Raw genomic sequence first — 19,585 nt, forward strand, 5'->3', positions numbered from 1 at the left:
GGGCTAAGTGGCATATAAAACGTACAGAAGCTCTTAAATTAGGACACTGATCTGCTGCAATGGACAGTATCCAGTGAAATGAATGGGACTACCTTTTGCAGTGAAGCCATGCATGAATATGGCAATGCAGCAGGCACCAAATTCATACAGACAGCATCCTGTCTCCAATATCATAGAAAACCACTGCAGTCTAAACACAAATGTATGAGATGCTTTTAAGACTTAGTGCTGTACCAAACAAACATACAGACACCTTACATTAATTGACTTCAGCTTAGTTTTGTTGGAGCATTTTAGTCTTGAAATGGTGCCTGTCTCTGAAATATTCAGAAACATCTATAAATAATTTATCCATAGAAGGAAATAGGTTCCAAGAGAAAAACTCTATCTCTTGTCTGCATCATCTCCGCTCAGAGTGGGAGTACAGTTTTACAAAATAAAATCCTCATGAACATACAACAAATTGCAGGCTTATTCCATATTACCACGTTTCTCAGTGAAGTGCAAATCATTAACTACAAAATGCCAAGGCTTTAAAATATATATAATCGAAATCGGGGAGGTGAACGTAAGCTGCTTTATCTTGATTTCATACATACCTGCAGACATATTTTTCATATCTGATGTGAGGTGATGCTCCTGCTGGACACTGACACCAAGAAGGTCAATAACCAGCTGCGACAATCAGGTCTTCTGTCTTCAGAGCGTGTTAAAAAAAAAAAAATCCAATTTGGGGCAGTCGATGATATTCACCTAATGTTGTCTGCAGCATCCTCGGCGTGTACACCGGGTACAGTAAGTGCGGGTGTGTCCTCGCTTTCCCCTCCCCGACTCCTTTCCTCCGGGTAGGCTGTCGCGGGATGGCGATTGGCAAAAAGGGAGGAGGGAACCGATCAAGGAGCTGCTGGTTCTTCCCTAAATAACCAAAGGTGCTGGGATCAGCAGAATGATCTGCCTCCACTGTTCCCCTACACGCCAGTGTGACAATGTGACGAGCTGTGGCTGCAGACAGCCGCAAAGGTAAATGGTGCTCAGAGAGGCAACATCTGCAAAGGGAGAAACAAGCAAGGCGTGGAGGAGAGGAGAGAGCTTAAAAAAAGATAATCTTATTAACAAGATTTAATAATTAGACGCGTTCTGGGATATATGCATCAATAATGACTCCTCTTTTCATTTCAGTGTGAGAATAAATCTGCCGCTCAGAAAATTTAACCTATTCATGCGTCACCCAGCCAAACTACATTTTTATTTCTTATTAAGGCGTGCACCCGCCACATAAGACAACATCCAAGCCATGAGTCAAGTGCGTCCCAACGCTTACTGCACAGAGACACTTCTGTGAGTCTCCTAATAGCCTACATGAGCAGCGTCTTCAGACACTGACTTGACACGACATGCATGAAAGAATCGCCCTCCATAGTGGGCTCCAAGATTATGCAATTAGACTGAGCGAGACCCCCCCCACACACACACCCAGATAAATGTAAAGCAGCCGTTACTTGTCCTGCATGGTCTCAGCTCGGCAGGAGGTGAGAGACTTGTTTCTCAGATGAAAGAAACATTTATGGGTGAAATATGTCAGTGGCCGCTGGGCTGGTCTATAAAGCTTAGTCAAACCTGCATTCGGGCATTGCTATGCATACCAAGAGACACGAAGAAGGCAAGGGCGAAAAAACGCGCTCTCCATCCGCACTGTAGCTTACCACTCCTTACCTTATCTGCAGTGTGGGCAATTTAAAGGGGTACACATCTCCAGCATTGTTCAGCTGCACTGCTGTTGGTCAGTTGGTTTCATTTTTTTTTTTAAACTGCAATGCCAAAATTATAGGCAAATTAGCATTTAGTGCATCCTGTTTTGCATATCTTATTTTATTTTAGCAAGATTAGACTATTATACAGTAAGGTTGACTGACCTTAACATGAGAACTATTTTAAGTACAGTAACTGATGGCATTACTGTGACAGTACTTGCATGTTTGAGGGGACATCTGTCTTATTCAAGTGTCTTTTCTGAGCTTTATGCAACAGCATATCATAAAGTCACTTTCTGCCTTGTAATTCTTGTTACAGAAGTTATGTTTGTAAGCTTTCCTGGCAACAAGCTTCATTAATAATGGATAGGAGGGTGACTAAAATAGAGCAAAACCGCCATCATTGTGCCCTGCTATATTCAGAACGAAAAACAAACGGATCAATAGTAAATTCTGGAGCTGGGAAAGCTGAAAGCACCGTGGCCAGAAATGACCTCCAGAGAAGCCAAAGGTCAGCAGGAATGCCTTGGTTGTGATGGGGAGAAAGTGAACGGGGAAACGGGGGTGTAGAGGCCTCTGCTTTGCCAAGGTTACTCCTGGCAGACCTGTAACCATCACAGCGCCCGGCCTCGTCCCCTCTGTCTGTCTGCCTGCCTGCTGCCACACATGCTGATACCTCTCACTATCTCTTAATGGCTTTCCCAGGTTCCTCATGACAGCACAGCCATTATTTATGAGCCGGGGGCCCATTACAAAGACTGTTAATGCAGGCTCTAAAGCTTGGTTCACTTTGCATTAGCAGGCTTGCTTTAATTAAAAGCGAAGGGTCCCAGCAATCTAAATGCTGTGCGTGTTTTAATCATGGATTAGGAATGGGGACGTGAAAATGGGTGGGATGTGCGAGTTGGCAGATGAGGGTGTCAACGATGAATTTGTTTCCAAGAGGTATTGATTTCAGGGCCTCATCTCCATCACATGTTTTGGCGCAGGAACAGTGAGCAGAGAAAATGAACTCAAGGACTGAGTAAATGAAGGGTCATTATTACTGAGCCTGGAGTTTAATGGCAGGTCATTTCTTTACTCTGCTGTTTTATGCATTTTAAGGATAACAAGATTTAGGTTTATTGTCATCTAATCATATGCAATGAGAAGGATGCAAATTTCTTGCGTTAATCAAACATAAAGTTGCTTGACTTCAGCTAAACCAGCTGATTTTCACCAGTAAATAATCTCTCTAGTTTTAGTGCAGTCAGACTTCTCAAGTTTACATTCAACAGAAAATGTTTCGTTCACACATTATTTTACAGTACACTAATAAGATGTAATAAACTGTACTTTGTATCAAATTAGACCGAATCTAGAAATAATATGTTCTTTATTAGACAGTAAACAAACCGTTATACCCTAAATACACCTAAATTATGCTGTAATTTGAAACCGCTATGCTATGCTAGCTTAATTAGACAACACAGGTGATACCTTTTTATTACTTTGTGATACATGCAATGCTTTCTACAAAAGCCTTTTTTTCATCTAACAAAAGAAGCTTAAAAGGTGGGCTATGCGATTCTAATCCAATACACGTCATTTTGTCAGATTCAGCGAACATCTCCTCACGACACGCTAGCTGTCCATTCGTTGTGTGCGCTGAAAAAAAAAATCTGGTGTTTGTACACAGCCCTGGCTCTGTAAATGGGAAATAAACAAAGTGGCTCAGACCGGGCCACACAACACTATTACAGCCATGATTTGTGTGTCAGGTAACGTTAAATGACTTGCCCACGGACATTCAGCTTACTTTCTAGTTTGCCAAAATATGCTGTGTTGCTGCGATGTTTGCTATAGTAGCAGGAGAGTTGTGAGTATCATTGTCTGGAGGTGGTTTGCTGGTTTCAACTCTCAGCCCTACCAAGGACATGTAGCGGACAAGTAGTGGGCAAATGACTAATATATTTGATGGCTTTAAAATCACTACAAAATTAGCTGTACCTAAAACAGACTGACTCATATGTATGTTTATCAATAGCACGTATCAGTGCTGTTTAGCCTATAGTCCCTGGAGTGCTGTGCTCTTTTTATGAACACTGGAGGTCTATTGTACCTGCTCCTTGATACTGCATTGCAGCAGCCACAGGTTTCCAACACACACACACACACACAGTATGAAAAAGGCTGCAAACTAAAAAGGTCCAAATTCCAACATGATTCAACTTCAGGAGTCTGCTCTTCCTGCAAGTTATCTGGCCAACATAATGCAATAAGATGGAACAGATGAGCTCTGCATATCATGTTCATTCTTGGATTTGTTGCTGCATCAAAACAGATTTTCTACTTCTAGATATGATTATGCAACACTCTCCTGTGTATAGGTTCTTATTAGTAAATTCTCTCATGCAAAATTCTTACTGTATTTGATGAGAATCTTACGGTAAAATGATCTCATCCTATGTATTTTGACAATTTTATATTTTTGTTATTTTTTTTCACTCCTCAGACTATCTAGCAAATCACACAACCTTGCTGCTAAACACTTTTTCCCAGTGAAACTCAATTCATTTAACCCTCTGGGAGATGAGTCATTCCAGTATCACTGCTCAGGATAGAGAAATGGAGGTGCCCTGCAAAAGAGGCCAGGTTATACATACAACTACGGGACCGGGCTCGGAAAGTGGAGGCAATACATAAAAAGAGTGGCTTAGGTGCACAAATATATAGCACTGCAGCTCCTTGTGTCCTTCTATGTCCCCTGCAGCTAACAGTACATCTGAGGCAGAGACAAAAAGAGGTGGAGATGAAGAAGGGAGGGATAGCGAAGAGGGAGCATTGTGCAAAGCGAGAGTGGAGAAGAAAAAAGGGAGGGAAAGGAGAGAGTCGTGCTCATCAGATTGAGGCCCAGCAGGATGAGGACAGATGCTGGAAAAGAGCCAGACACCAGGAGAGACACAAGGACACTGGTCCACTGCGGTATACTGCCAGGCTGCAGCTCACAGAAAACTGCATAATCTAAACCTATAGGTTTAGTTGGTACCTGTAGACATTTTCCACATGATGACTGTCTGTGTGCTGCATTGACACATGCTTCTGTTCTGCAAGTCAAATGTTACATCATGCAACAAACACACATGCACACTTTCCTATACAGCTTCTTCATATGTCATTTATACAGACAGCAGCAAAACTACCACCAAAAAAATTAAAATTGTGGCTTCATTCAATTCAGTGAGCTATCCTGATGATGAAGGGAAGGACTATGACTCAGTCAGTGAGTGAGTCAGTGTTACTGTTGCAGGGATACCCTTATGCTGCGTTATACAGTGTGTCTGTATGAGTAAGTGAAATTCAAGTCAAGGTAAGCGCTTGCTTCAGGAACACTTGGTTATATTACACCAAGGTCATACTAGAAATAAGATACATTTGTATGAGGGTGAGAGAACAAAAATAAAACTGATTGTGTGTCTGTGACAATAAGCTTTTTACATACACAGCGAGGCTCTAGAAAAGGTAAGCGGTTTACTTTATGCATTGCATGCATCAGTGACTTATTGGAGCATATTGTTCCACCCCTGAATATTTTAGCAAAGCCTGGTTCTGCTCCCTTTTCATGTGTTAGAAAGTGCACAAACTCATTTGGCATTAGAAGCATATTCAGATCTGCTCTACGAGGTTTGAGACAGAATAGGTCGCAGTGTTTGTTTGCTGCAGGACAGACGCGCATTATGGGACTTACAGTGACAGCTATACTCTGTCACTGTGATGATGCAATCCTCGGGTTTTTGTTTGCCAGTGACTAGAGGAGCCAAAATATTTGCCTCAGCCTCGTGGCAGCAGTGTGATCTGCAGTTGACACTGCTGCTGCTGGACGCGGCAGCCGTTCTCTCTCTCACAGGACACCTGAGGGAGGAGCCAGGACTGCACAGGTTCCAGGGGCCATGGCCTCATAACCACAACATCACACATCTGACTTTTCCCATTAATATTAATCTGGTCTGTCAAGGTTAAGATATACAGACTCCTGGAAAGTGGCTAAAAGCACCAGAGTATCAAAAATAAATTGTCCAAAGTCAGCATTGCCACTGTTGATGGGTGAATCTTTTGCTCAGCCTCATTCGGTTGCTACGGAGACCATCTCTAGGGGCAGCAGTGGGAGGAGGCTGGGCGGTGACATCACGCCCACAGCGTCTCTGGTGCCGCTGGGATATTTCAGGTAAAGTTAGAGCACGATGACAAAGCAATTTTCATTTTCCTGCAGTCAGCTGCATTATATAAGGATGAATTAGAGGTCAGAAAAAGTGTAAAATATGTGAATTATTATTCTCCTTGTTTCACAGCTCCTCACCTGGAACATGTTTTCCAGCACATGGTACAGTTGTCTCAATGAAACTGGTTTCAGTTAGCTTCAGTAGTCTTCCCTCTGGGAGAAAGGGTATATGCTTTCTCTGACATGCTTTCTGGGCTTTCCTTTTTCTCACTGAAAGCCCTGAACACTGAGTCTTGATGCAGAAGAGTGAACTTTATGAATAGCCCCCAGAGTGCCATTACATGTTCTCCAAAGAGCAGATGGATGAATGGCACCCTGAGAAATAATGGCAATATGTCTCATGATTTCTATTTTTGGCAGCACTGAGTTACAGTTTTAGGGCAAATACTGTACCACATAAAAATATCATCAGAGCAGGAAGAAAAATGTGCAATGCTGTCAATAAGTGCACCGCTGCCTTCCCTCTTCCCTTCACCGATGCGTCGTGAACATGAGCTCTGGTAAAGTTCAAGGATGACAAGCGGCACCTCTCCTGGCAGACAATCCCCATGTTGGCGTGCTGGGTATCATTAGAGGTAGCACGCTGCTGTGAGGCATTACTCCTCTCATGTAGTGGAAGTTGGCATGATGAGGACAGCGAGGAGACGAGAGAGGAGGGGAAAGCCCAGGGTCCCCTCTATACCCCACCCCACCGACTGAGCACGATCCTGGTCTCGCATCCTCACGTCTGCCTGGAGCGGCAGTGTTAGAGAAGACCAGCTGACTGTTTGCGGTTATCTGCGTCTGTGTGTGCATTTGTGTATCATACATGCAACCTCATATATGTGAGTGTATACCCTTTGACTCGGTGTACGTTCTCTCCAGTACTTTCTGTTTTCTAATGACCAGGATCCCACAGCAGAGTGCATTCAGGCGTACCAGATGTGACCGTCTTACAGCTGTGCCGCACTCAAGCATGCTAATTTAAATGCACACACACAGACATTGACGCAGGGACTGCGAGACAATTACACATATATATAAGACACATTTTAAAACTAGCACACACATATTAAAGTCAGAGGTATGCAACCTGCTTTAAATCATTTTCTTACTGCTGCGTTCTGTATGTTGAATCTTTTTTCCCCTTTTATAATGAGATGTAAGTTTTATGCTATTACATAACTAGGGCTGGGTGACATTTTTGATTTTTCGATACTTGTGTGAATTCTATATCCCAGTTTCAGTACAGATACCAGAACAATACTCTTACATACCTTCTTTTGAGGAATATAAACTATAAATAAATAACTTTAAAACAAAAATTTAACAGCAGCAAACAGCCGTACAAGAACTTTAACTAAGTACAATTGTCTAAAAGTGGCAAATTTTTTTATTTAAATCAAGAACTATCTAATCAAAGAAAGTAAACAAGATTACAAATATGATCAAACTTTTAAAGCTGCATTGATGTTTGGGTCACTTGGCAGAGAGGGAACAAAGTGAAAACACACCACAGACATAGCATCAGCTTATAAAATTGTTATAGCAAACATGTTAGCAAACAGTTGCCTGTTTACACACCCAGCAGACACGGAGCAACGTTAGTATTCATTTCCAGTCGTGTCTCTATTGAATTTAAGTCCGATATTCACTCTCCTGTTAGCTTTTTTTTTTTCTCCACCAACCTCTGAGGTAAATATCTGGCTCTTTAGCTGCTAGATGCTCCATTATGTTCACCAGCTAGCTGCTAACTTTGCACGGTCAATTCTCTGTGGGTTTGTCAGTAGGAGCGAAACCGTTCACGTTACACAAAGTCATTTGATCCATTGTTAAGACAGTAATATTGATTAGTGTAGTTTAATGCCAGCTTTTGGTACTTTGGTACTGCAGTTTGACACCCAGCTCTAAATGGAACAAAGGGACAAGAAGAGTTTATTGAAAGAATGTATAAAAGAGTGTTTTTCCCCACTACTGGTATTACAGTATCCTGAATTTTGAATAAATATGGAATCATGTCTTGGTAATTAATCTTGTGTAATAAGCTGCATTCTTGATAAGATGAGTAAACACAGAAATGACTGATATGATCTTCTAACCTAAATACTGTAAAAGCAACATTGAAATGATTCCACAATATATCAGCCTGTTAAGTCTAACAAGTTTACCTCTAATGTGATTCTTACCTCTCCTCAAATCAGAACAAGACATGCTGAACTGCAGGAACACACTGCTCTCGTGCTCTGCAGGAGATGATTAACGGTGCTGGGTAACTTGTGAACACGTTTTCATTTCCCCTGGTTAAAAATACATTGAAGGAGGACTTAAATTCCAGAAGGGGAGCCAGAAGGAACAAAGCCACTCAGCAGTTCTGAGGCAGAGCACCTGGAGCTGGGCTGTATTATATCTGGCCTGCAGGACTGAGGTCTCTGTCGCTCTGCATGTGAAACTGAACATTCAGCAAAGAACGTGGACGAAAGGTTACATCTGTGAAACTGAATGCCAAACTGCATCACTTTAAAATTATCCTGTGTGGACGGTCATATTATATGTTAGTTTAAGTCATCTCTAGCGTTCTGTTCTTCTTCAAATGTTGTGTTTACCTTCCTTAAGTGTTTTTTTTTGTGTGTGTGTGGAGCCTGTTCTCACAGACGATTTATAGAAGAAATTAGCCTTTGTATACACAAATCAAATGTTACTAAAACAGTTTTTGCCAAGTTTGACATTTAAAATCATTGTCATCAAGACCAAATATAACCATAAGAAAATAGAATAAACCAAACAAATGCTTAACCTAAATTCAACTAAATTATATTTATAGCAAATCTGTAGTTACCTGTACAGTATATTGTGAATATGAGAGTCAGAGTAGGAAATCATGCAAAACATTGTTTTATAGAAGAGACTACATGAGCTTTCATGTGATTCTGCAAGAGTGGATTTTGCTTTGCAACAGCCCAGCATACTGCAAAGCAAATTTCAAGTAACCTTCATGTCCATTTCTGTGCTTGTTCAGTCATGCAAATTTGTAAGTAGAGTGAGTTTTTTTAGCACTCTTTAGCACACAAACTGTAATTCCCTTTGTCTCCTGGGAAACATAAGAATTATGGGTCAGACTAAAAGCCTCTAGGTGGAATTTTAAGGTAGTTTCCTGACCAGCAGGGCAAATCCCAGAGAGTCACATGGCCAATTCTGGGACAAAACACTACTCCTTTCTCAGTGTTTGGGGTCTCACAGACCCCAGTGCTGAATATGTACAAATAGTAATAATAATTACAAAATCAACTTTTTTTCCCCTTCAATATGTATTTTTTCTTTTTTCCCCTGACCTGAATAAAACCCATTACGTAGATTAGTATTAAAGTGGTCACCCTTCCCTTTGCCACCAAGAGGCTTGCACATTTGATGAAGATGACTAAATATGAATATGACCATATGGCATTTTTACTACACCAAATGAGGAAATATAAATATATTTATATAATATATTTTAAATGTTATCGGGGCTATGCTTGAACAAATATATTTTGCCAAAAAATGTTTCACGAAGTGTACAGTTTGTCATCCTACATAGCGACATCACTTTGGGGTCATTTGTGCTCCAGAGAGGTCCAACTACCTGTTAGACCTCCTATGAACAAACTGTAATACATTTCCAATAAGAGAAATCCAAATAGGCTAATTTGGGATCCAGAGGTGTAGTGCTGCTTAAACTGTATTATCAACAACAATCACAGATATAGAGCAAATGAATGTCCATCGTATATGACCGTATTTTACAGCTGGAGTCCCTGAGACTTCAAACAGAAGTAATGCATCATTTTCTGTGGCAGACTTCTGAAACGTCATCAGTTCAAAATCATGTTTATAAGCAGTTCTCATAAAATCGGGGAGAGTCATAAAGTATCAAGCTAATAAAAAAAGAAGAATGTTTTTGAGATTTAAAAGAGAGCCCAGGGGGTCTTACAGTCAAGGCAGTCAGAACAAAACGTGGACTAAATTATAAATTGGTTGCCACTAGCTTGATTAAAGGTCAAATTAAATATTCAGTCGTCAAGACTTCAAGTCTAATAAAAAGAGGCTGAATATCAGTAAAGTCAATATTACTTCTTTCCAAACAGTAATAACTCAGTTGATCCACTAGAGGGCAGTGCTGAGCTATTTTCAGAATGATGAAGCTTCTGTGTTGGTTCAAAAACAGCACAGCTCAGCATGAACTCAAACTTGACTAAACCTACAGCTCAGCAGCAATACAACTTCATTTGAACGACTTAATGAGGCAAAAAGTAATTTATAAAAACCTTACCTTTGAATTCTGAAAAAAAGTCTCTTCTCATACTGATTATAAAGTATAATAAATGGTAATGAACTGGTGCTGATCGGAAAGCACTCCTAATCACTCCATAAAATAAAATAATTAGAGCTGAAATTATTATTTGTCTAATGGATCAATCAACTGACTAATTTTGATTATTATCATTTCGAGTCATTTTTCAAGCAAAGATGACAAATATTCTCTGGTGTAGTTTCTCTTATGTGAAGGTTTGCTGCTTTTCTACCTTTAGATGTCATCTAAAGACCTCATTTTGGACTCTGGGAAATTATAACGGGCATTTTTCACTATTTTATGACATTTATAGATTAAATGCTTAATCAATTAATTGTTAATCAATAATGAACATAGTCATTGGTTGCATAATAAAAGTGAAGTCATAACTAATTTTTAATAACTCTCAAGCCAACATGATACATGTAGAGGAAATGCAGTCTGTAATTAATTTTCAGTGGACTCCTTTGAGTTTCACTGTTTGTTTGTCACTTCAGCTCTCAGACACTTTGTACTAAAAGCAAAACGTGCAAGTGTCTGCTGGAGGGGATGAAAGGTGGCTGACGTCAGACCTAGTTGGCATGCCAACTCAGAATGGAGCTCACATCTGAAAAACAGAGCAGCTGAGGCGGTTTTAGTGAAGGGAAACAAAAGAGGGGCTGCAGCTTTTCATGATTTTCATTATATTTCTACATGCCTGCCAACCCACTGCCTGAGATTACAGGCTAACTAACTTTGCCTAGAGGACAAATAGTGCTGATTGATATGCATTGGATCACCTTTAAAAAGGAAGCTGATAACTTATTATCAAACTCCACGTTAGTTTAACATGATATCAAAAAACTTGCATATGCAGCAGTTGCCCCCTTTTTCCCCTCCAAGGACACAAAGGTGATAGTGAACCACAGTTGGAAAGTGCAACACAATGCCATGGTAACATTAGAGGGGGTTACCCAGGAAACCACCGTCGTCATGGAGACTGCATCACAAGGCATTCAGCGAGCAAGACGTTCTGCGCGTTCTCCCTCCTTTCTGTTTTCATCCTGTCGTCACTGAGCACATGACCTCAAACACACAATTATTCACACTGTATATATTTCATATCCACCACCTGCTCGCTTCGGACGAAATTTGCAATGATATTGGATATTTAGCCAAAGGTTATAATACATTTTGAGTCAGGATCACTTAATTTCCGTTTTGTTTAATATAGGCTATATAGGCAGTTCTGAATAAAAATACAATTTTACGAAAAGCTCGACTTCTAAGCGTTTCCATCTCCACCACTCTGAGTCTTGTTCAGATTATTATCCAGGTGAAAACACGCAGAGTCCAACATCTCAACAGGTTATGATATTAAATATATCCTAAACAGGCATTCAGCTATATAAATTACCATAATCTATTCTTTATATTACTGGACAATGACATTTTTCTTTCCACGAAGCACAAGACGTGTTTTTTTTTTTTGACTGGCGGGTAGATGCAATATAGTAGACTATGCTACACGTGTATCCCAATCATGAACACCAACAACTTTCGCATAAACATCAGATATGTAGGCATCGTGTGGCACTACAATGCAAAAATATCTGTTTTAACAAGCAACTAACAGCATCTTGTGCCGAAACGAATACTTTTCCAGTGCAAATGTTTTTGGCTCATATTAATACTTCTTAGTCAACATGTGAATCAACACTGGAAACAAGTAGAATCATATTTCTCATTTGCTTCAATAAAAATAGGATAAATGACTTGTTAAAACGGACATTTACGCAGCATTCATCCACAGATATGGACACAATACGACTGGCTATATAAAAAAAAAAATTATATTATAGCTACTATTTCTTCATGCTCCATAAATGATCCATTCTGAGGTTCATTTACACGTCTGTGAAGATCTTTTTGATGTTCACGCAGTTCTGGTTGTTTTCGGTGGTGAAGTTGGGCTGTTTGTACGCACTGTTGATGCCCTCCTCGATAACCATGTACTCAGACTTGCTGAGGGATGAGGAGCTGCACGACCGCCTCAGCTCCTCCGAGGGGAGGTGCTCACAGCTGCCTGTGTGCACGTACTGTGGGTGCTCCTCTCCGTCAGTCTCCCTGTGGTAAAAGTAGTTGAAATTTGACACAATCACTGGCACGGGTAAGGCGATGGTCAGCACGCCTGCTATTGCGCACAGCGACCCCACTATTTTCCCACCAATGGTCACCGGATGCATGTCTCCATATCCGACTGTGGTCATGGTGACCACTGCCCACCAAAACGCATCTGGGATGCTGGTGAAACTGGACGAGGGGTCGTCTGCTTCTGCAAAGTAAACCGCGCTGGAAAAGAGAATAACTCCGATGAAAAGGAAAAATATGAGCAAGCCGAGCTCCCGCATGCTGGCCTTTAGGGTCTGTCCCAAAATCTGAAGTCCCTTTGAGTGTCGTGACAGCTTAAAAATGCGAAAGACCCTCACCAGTCTGATCACCCTCAGGATGGCGAGGGACATCGCCTGTTGGCCGCTGTTGGTTTCCCTCTCGGCCAGCTCAGTCCCCAAAGTGATGAAGTAGGGGATTATGGCGACGATGTCAATGATATTCATGATGTTTTTGGAGAAGGAAGTTTTGCTGGGGCAGGCGAAAAACCTGACCAGCAACTCGAAAGAGAACCATATGATGCACAGAGTCTCTATCACAAAGAAGGGGTCTGTGAACGGGCTTGGCCCGTGGGGAACAGTGCCATTGACTGTGGGTGCCACTGTGGTTTGGTCTCTCTCATCCCGAAATTCCGGCAGAGTCTCCATGCAGAAAATTACTATTGAAATCAAAATAACAAGCACTGAAACGATGGCTATTCCCCTTGCTGGCCCAGAGCTTTCAGGATACTCAAACAAAAGCCAAACCTGCTTTTGGAAATCATGTTTGGGCAGTATGCGCTCCTCTTCTTTTATAAACCCTTCATCATCACGGAATTTCTCCATGGCCTCCTCTCCGAGTTGATAAAACCTGATCTCCTCGGAGAAAATATCAATGGGGACGTTGACAGGTCTCCGTATGCGCCCCCCTGACTGGTAGTAGTACAGGATGGCATCAAAGCTCGGTCTGTTCCTGTCAAAGAAGTACTCGTTCCTCAGTGGATCAAAGTAGCGCATCCTTTTCCTGGGGTCCCCCAGCAGCGTGTTTGGGAACTGGTTGAAAGTTTTAAGTTGCGTCTCGAAGCGTAAACCCGAAATGTTGATCACCATCCTCTCGCAGCATCCCTGGCGACCGCGCTCATATCGATCCACCGACAGGTGAGGCGCCGAGAGCACGGCGGACTCCTCCAGCATGTTTTCCACCGTCATGACGCTCCTCTCCACCTTGGCATAATCCCGGCAGTCAGTCGCGTTGCTGCCCCTGAGCTTGGCGGACGAGGGCGACTGGATCACGCTGAAGGTCTGGTCATCCATACAGGTGGTTTTCGGTCTGTAGGGGCAGAGCGCGCCACGCCTCTCCCGGCCAAAGCCTACAGCTTTGGAGAGCTGAGGAGAACGCCACTTGCATCTCCTCTAACCATCACCGATCTCCGCGCATCCACACACTAAAGCGCCGCACTCCCCTCTGCCTTTTTCTTTTTTTCTTTTTACAAACACGTCGGCATCCGCCCACGGCGCGCATATGTCTGACATACGTCCACCACCCGCCCAATCAGAACTTAACTTGTCACTTAATGTCGAGCACACACCTTCATTCAAGCGTGGTGGACTTGAAGAAATCACATCCACACCTTTTTGATCCAGTTAGATTATCTCTGTGAGCTCATATAGATCTTGTATCACCTTGTATAAACGCAGACATGAAGAGATCAGCGCTGCTTTCCTGTCTGTGGCATTTAAAGCTCAGCCCGAATCCAAATCTTATCGAGTTAACTTCAAATAAAAACGAAAAGCACAACATAAAAGCCATTCAGGAGCAACATCCCCTTTTGCACTGTGTCTGCACAAAAAGTCAGACAATGATTGTGTCTAACACTTTTGACACAGACCAAATAATGTTGTCACCAATCATTGTTTCACTTTCCTCACAGAAAGTGAGCTGATGTAATCAGGTTTTTCAGGGAAACTGACAACAGATGGCTGCGCTGTGGCTGTCAAGATATTCACTGTCCAAACGCGATGAATAAAAACGGAATATTGAATTGCTTATTCTTTGTGTCTTCTTGATGTTGAGGGTTTTTGGTTTTTTTGCTCTCCGTGGTGCTGAAAACAGGCGCGCGCCAGCTTCGCAGAGTTTTGTACGCACAGTTCAATGTGTGTGTGTTCGTCTAAAGATGCTTTTCCCCGACATTGTTAGCAGAACACAGGAGCCTCGGGATCAGTCACCTCATTTCCACTCCGCCATGTGGTGACAGAATCGCCTCAAGTGTCGGCCTTTGTTACAGCTGTGATTAATGACGAAAATGCAAAATCAGTGTTGTTTGTAATTCATACGGACAGGCTTCATCAAAGGCGTCCGTCACTGTCTGTGGTTTTAGGCGCACGTGCACGGGGTTAATGAGTTCAAATGGGATTTACGGCTAATGCACAATCTGCTCTTTTTTTATTTATTTTTTTTTATTGTGCCAGTCTGGGTTTTAATTTCAACATGTCAAACCCAAAGGAGAAGCTGAGCCTCTCTTCTATCCAAATATGGCAACATCTAGTACTCCACTATGAACATACTCAGAAAATCCTCTTAAAGCGGATGACACTGATCTAAAAAAACCTATTGACCTCTTTTGCACTGCCTGAAAAAATTAGTTCTAGGGCATGGGAAAACCTCTCTCTATCAGGAATAGCCTACTGTATATAAAAAGAAAAGCAGACTTTAGCAGTATAATAAAAACCGAGGTAATATATTTTATTAGCCATTGTTTAAAAATATCAAGACTAAAAAAAAAACTTTTTCATTTAACTGCTTCATTACTAAAAAGAACCACAACACTGGAACCCCTTAGTTAAACCTCCTCTTCCATTAAACCAAGGACCTGAAAGGACCTTTCTGAGCAGGGCCTTAGACAGTATTTTAGAAATACCGATGTCTGAAGCGACCCACCCACCCTCCTTTGTGGATATGTCAACCATATCTACAAAGGAGACACTTGTTACTATATTATTAAAGTGCTGATAGGAGAGACAGTACATCATCCGTCTTGAGTCATTGTGTATCACTATGTACTACCTGCTACTTATGATGACATTTCTATGTTCACCTTAATGCATGACAGTAAATGTTGGGAATGTTTAATCTTGGGGTTAAAGACAGACTTGTCAATACAGGCACTGATCATCTTCTCCATTTGATTTCAAATGACTGATTGCAGGGCACTGTGTGGTGAAATGGACATATTTAGATTTATATTGCTACTTTTCTAGTGGTCTGGTGATTTTTAGGTGATGACTGTTTCTTTCTAATCACTGTCAATAATATAATAACAATAAATGTTATTTCTTAGGACTTTTCTTAACAAGGTTACAAAGCAATTCACAGAAAAAGAGAAAAAAAACGGAAATAAAACAACACAGATAAAGAAGAGCTGATAAAGAAGAGCCAAATAAAAAACACCACAGGGATCATAAAACATCAAGGGATGAAATAAAGTTTAAAAATGTTAAATGGCAGGAGTAGAATGATAAAACCCAGTAACTTCTATTTAAGAATTCATAAACATCTTCTGATAAAATAAGGTTTTAAGACAGGATTTAAAAGATGACAATGATGTAGCCTGTCTAATTTCATTGTTCCAGTCTGGGGGCTCTAACAGCAAAGGCCCGGTCACCTTTGGTCACAAGCCGCAATCTAGGAACAACCAGCAGAGCTGCTTCCACAGATCTCAGAACGCCCAGGCACACAGGGAGTCAGTAAATCTTTCATGTAATTTGGAGCAAGGCCATTTAAAGCTTTTAAAGTGAATAGTAAAATTTTAAAATCAATACGGAATAAAAAACAGGGAGCCAGTGTAAGTTGGCTAGCACAGGAGTAATGTGATCGTATTTCTTGGTGCTTATTAAAATTCGAGCAGCAGCATTCTGCACCAGTTGGAGTCGATGAAGGGAGCTCTGACTGATACCGGCATAAAGTGCATTACAATTGTCTAGGCAGGAAAAAATAAAAGCATGGATAACTTTGTGCAAATCAGTGGGAGACAGGAATGATCTGATTTTGGAAATTTTCTTTAGCTGAAAGAAGCAAGACTGGACAGCATTCTTAACGTGGACCCTTGAGGGACACTACAATTAAAATCAGCAACAGAGGAACTGACATTTGCTATAACAACTGAAAAGGTTCTTTTAGTTAGGTATGAACGTAGCAGTTGTAGGACAGTCCCCTTAAGACCAACCCAGGTTTCTGGACGGTGCACAAGGACGACGTGATCAGTGTCAAAGTTGGTGCTCAAATCTAATAGTCCGAGGACTGAGCAGTCACCTCTATCAGCTGTTAAAAGTAGGTCATTAGGGACCTTTACAAGGGCTGTCTCTGTGCATGGGCGAGCTCTAAAACCTGACTGAAAACTGCTTCAAATATTGTTGTGCATAACAATGATTTAGTGGGTTGAAATTACTTTCTTCAGCACCTTAGATACAAAAGATAATTTAGAAATTGGTCTGTAATTATAGAGTTGTTTTTTTCTTTTCAGAAGCAGTTGAATAATTGCATGTTTGAAACAGTTTGGAAAGTTGCCAGGGGTCAGAGAGCTGTTAACAATCAAAGAAAACAGTGGGAAAAAACTCTTTTGAAAACGGTTGGTATAATATCTAAAACACAGGTGGAGGATTTCATTTGATAGATTAATTTATCGAGTGCTGAGATGACATAGTTTGAAACTGGGTGAGGGAAACAGGATTGTTGCTGGCGGTGGGTGGATGCCGTGGATCAGGTGAAATCTTCGATTGAATGCTCTCCATCTTAGGGGATAGGACCGGACACATGGATGCGACTCACGGATCTTTTCAGTGTGGCAAACAAGTGGACAAAGGCAGTTTTCAGTAATTCAGACTGTTTTTTACAGATATAATTTGTGCCGCAGTGGACAATGACCTTTGCGATATCAGGTTCATTAGCCAGGACCGCAAGGGCTTTATTGCCAATATCACGGACAGTGCCACCGGGGAAACACTAAGTTTTATATTGTTTGTATTATTGTCAACACCTGCTCGTACAATTCCTGCATATAAATCTGATAAATATTAAAAAGTAGTCCTCATGCTGCGATTAACAACCTCCCAGTAGTTGCATCTCAGTAAAAAGTTAAGTTTTGTCTGGGTTTTCATCTCCATGGCAACAAAAGGTTTGTAAAAAGAAAAAGGAGTTATGTTGAAGAAGTTAGGCTACATAATTTCCATTCTAACTCATGCAGGAGTGAGTAAACCAGAGACTAAAAAGGAACCAGGCTGTTTGTTTGTTTTTTTGCGTCGGCTGCATGGTCACTTATCAAACACAGAAGAATCAGCTCAGCAAAAAGGGACAAATATAAAGCTTAGACCCTGGGCAAGAGAGACACTTTTATCACACTACACTAAAAGTTGATTATTGTCTATGTAAACACATGCCTATGTGCAATCTCACATGCATTCATAAATAAATACTTAATAGAGTTTTTATTCCACAAATGAATTCAGTCCATTTTCTCCAAAATTTTCTAGCCCTTTCTATTGGCTGCCAGCTGAGGATTAAACAGGCCTATTATGTATCCAAACCTCTGGAGCTGAAGGCAGCTAAAGATAGACTTTTTATCAGTCTGGGAAGTTAAAAAATGACTTATTAAGTCTGGCAAAAGCTGTAATTTTAAGTGACGTTACAAATTACATTGTGGGTCTGGTCTGGAGGGAGACGAGAGCATTTGATATAATAATCCCTTCCAAAAGATCTTAACTGTATTTTTCATTCTTCAACATTGTGTCAGGGAAAAGAGTGCTGGTTTCCATCAAAATTGACAATGCTTGGACTGCTCTTTGAGTAATGAGAAGCAAGGCTTTTTTTGTCTGTTCAGTCTGGCTTGCAGGCACTCACACAGTGGCTGATCAATAAAGACAGAGAGAGACCAGCGTCTATCGATCAGTCATGCATTGGCCAGCGCAGAATCATTACACATTCACATTGTCCGCTACCACAGCTATCATGAGTCAAGGTGACGACCAATGTCATAAATAATGTAACAACACTTTTCTTGCCACGAGTTGAAGCAGCCAGGCGAGGGGGTTAAATGAGCATTGTAACTCTTGATTTCTCTTTAAGTCAGTATCTTGTAAAATACTGAAACCAAATTCAATCCAAATTGAAATTTTTGGCGCTAGATGAAAAGTTAAGGAATCATCAAAGTTGTTTGAATTTATCCTCTAGGGACTTTGAATATCTGTTACATCAAATTTTACAGCAATGCATCAATAGCTGTCAAGACACTTGCCAACCTCATGGTGGCACTGAAGGAATAGTCAGAGGATCACCAAAGCCATTAGGATTCATCGTCTGGGAACCACGAACGTCTGTACAAAATCGTGTGCCAATCCATTTCGTAGATGTCAATATCTCACTGAGTAAGTGAAAACTTGCTGGTGGCGCTAGATGATCACCAAAATCATTAGAATTTTTCCAGTAGGGACCACAAATATCTGCAGCAAATTTCATGGCAATCCATTTAATAGTTGTTTAGATACTTCTGTCTAGACCAAAGTGGTGGACTGACCAACAGACCGGCGTGGAGATCCATAGAACCATGTGTGACTAATAAAACGTTAACCGCGCTTTAGCTGCTACGAGCAGATAGTGTAGGGGAAAAAATTAAATAACGCGTCAGCGAACATTTTGCAATTAATCTGATTAAATCATTTGCCCCTTAGCCAATAAGTTAATTAGGAACATTTCCTCTTTATGTCGCGTAAAAACATAGTTCAGGTGGCATTATGTTTGTCAGATTGTATTTGCTGTAAACGTAATTTCTAGGAGACACGGTTGTAAAAGGGGTTACAATAGTAGTTTTATGTATATGGGTCACGATATTTGTTCTGTTAAGACTTTGGATTTGACATGCTGTATGCTTCAGTAAGTCCGTCTCACCACCAAGGAAGTGCGAGCAGCTGCTGCCACAGTGATGCATAAAACAAGCATGACACACATGGAGGACGACTATGGAATTAAACTCGGAATCTCACGTCTGTGCTTTAATGTAATGGTTGCACTTTAAAAACAAACACACAAAACACAGACGGCACAGACCACTTACCAGTGCATACTTATATAGTATAGTGCATAATTATGTTTGCA

At 41.1% G+C, this 19,585-nt stretch overlaps 2 protein-coding genes across 6 annotated transcripts in view; both read right to left on the bottom strand.

Moving 5' to 3' along the window:
* Nucleotides 1-19,585, bottom strand: part of LOC122884597 (potassium voltage-gated channel subfamily A member 2) — a 30,327-nt gene that overhangs the window by 6,185 nt on the left and 4,557 nt on the right. The window contains exons 1-2 of one of the 5 annotated variants that reach the window (XM_044214736.1): nucleotides 1,644-3,255; nucleotides 600-1,046 (exon numbers count right to left, since the gene is read on the bottom strand). The gene's annotated coding sequence lies outside the window, so the exon portion shown is untranslated. Of the gene's footprint in view, nucleotides 1-599; nucleotides 3,256-19,585 lie in introns of those variants that run through there. The other 4 variants (XM_044214728.1, XM_044214718.1, XM_044214731.1 and 1 more) reach the window with 4 other exon arrangements.
* Nucleotides 10,680-19,411, bottom strand: LOC122884587 (potassium voltage-gated channel subfamily A member 3-like). The gene has a single exon (XM_044214700.1). The coding sequence runs from the start codon at nucleotides 13,753-13,755 to the stop codon at nucleotides 12,202-12,204; it is 1,554 nt and encodes a 517-aa protein (XP_044070635.1). The 5' UTR covers nucleotides 13,756-19,411; the 3' UTR covers nucleotides 10,680-12,201.

Source organism: Siniperca chuatsi, linkage group LG2 (assembly GCF_020085105.1).
Source record: "Siniperca chuatsi isolate FFG_IHB_CAS linkage group LG2, ASM2008510v1, whole genome shotgun sequence".
In the NCBI taxonomy this organism is placed as follows: domain Eukaryota; kingdom Metazoa; phylum Chordata; class Actinopteri; order Centrarchiformes; family Sinipercidae; genus Siniperca; species Siniperca chuatsi.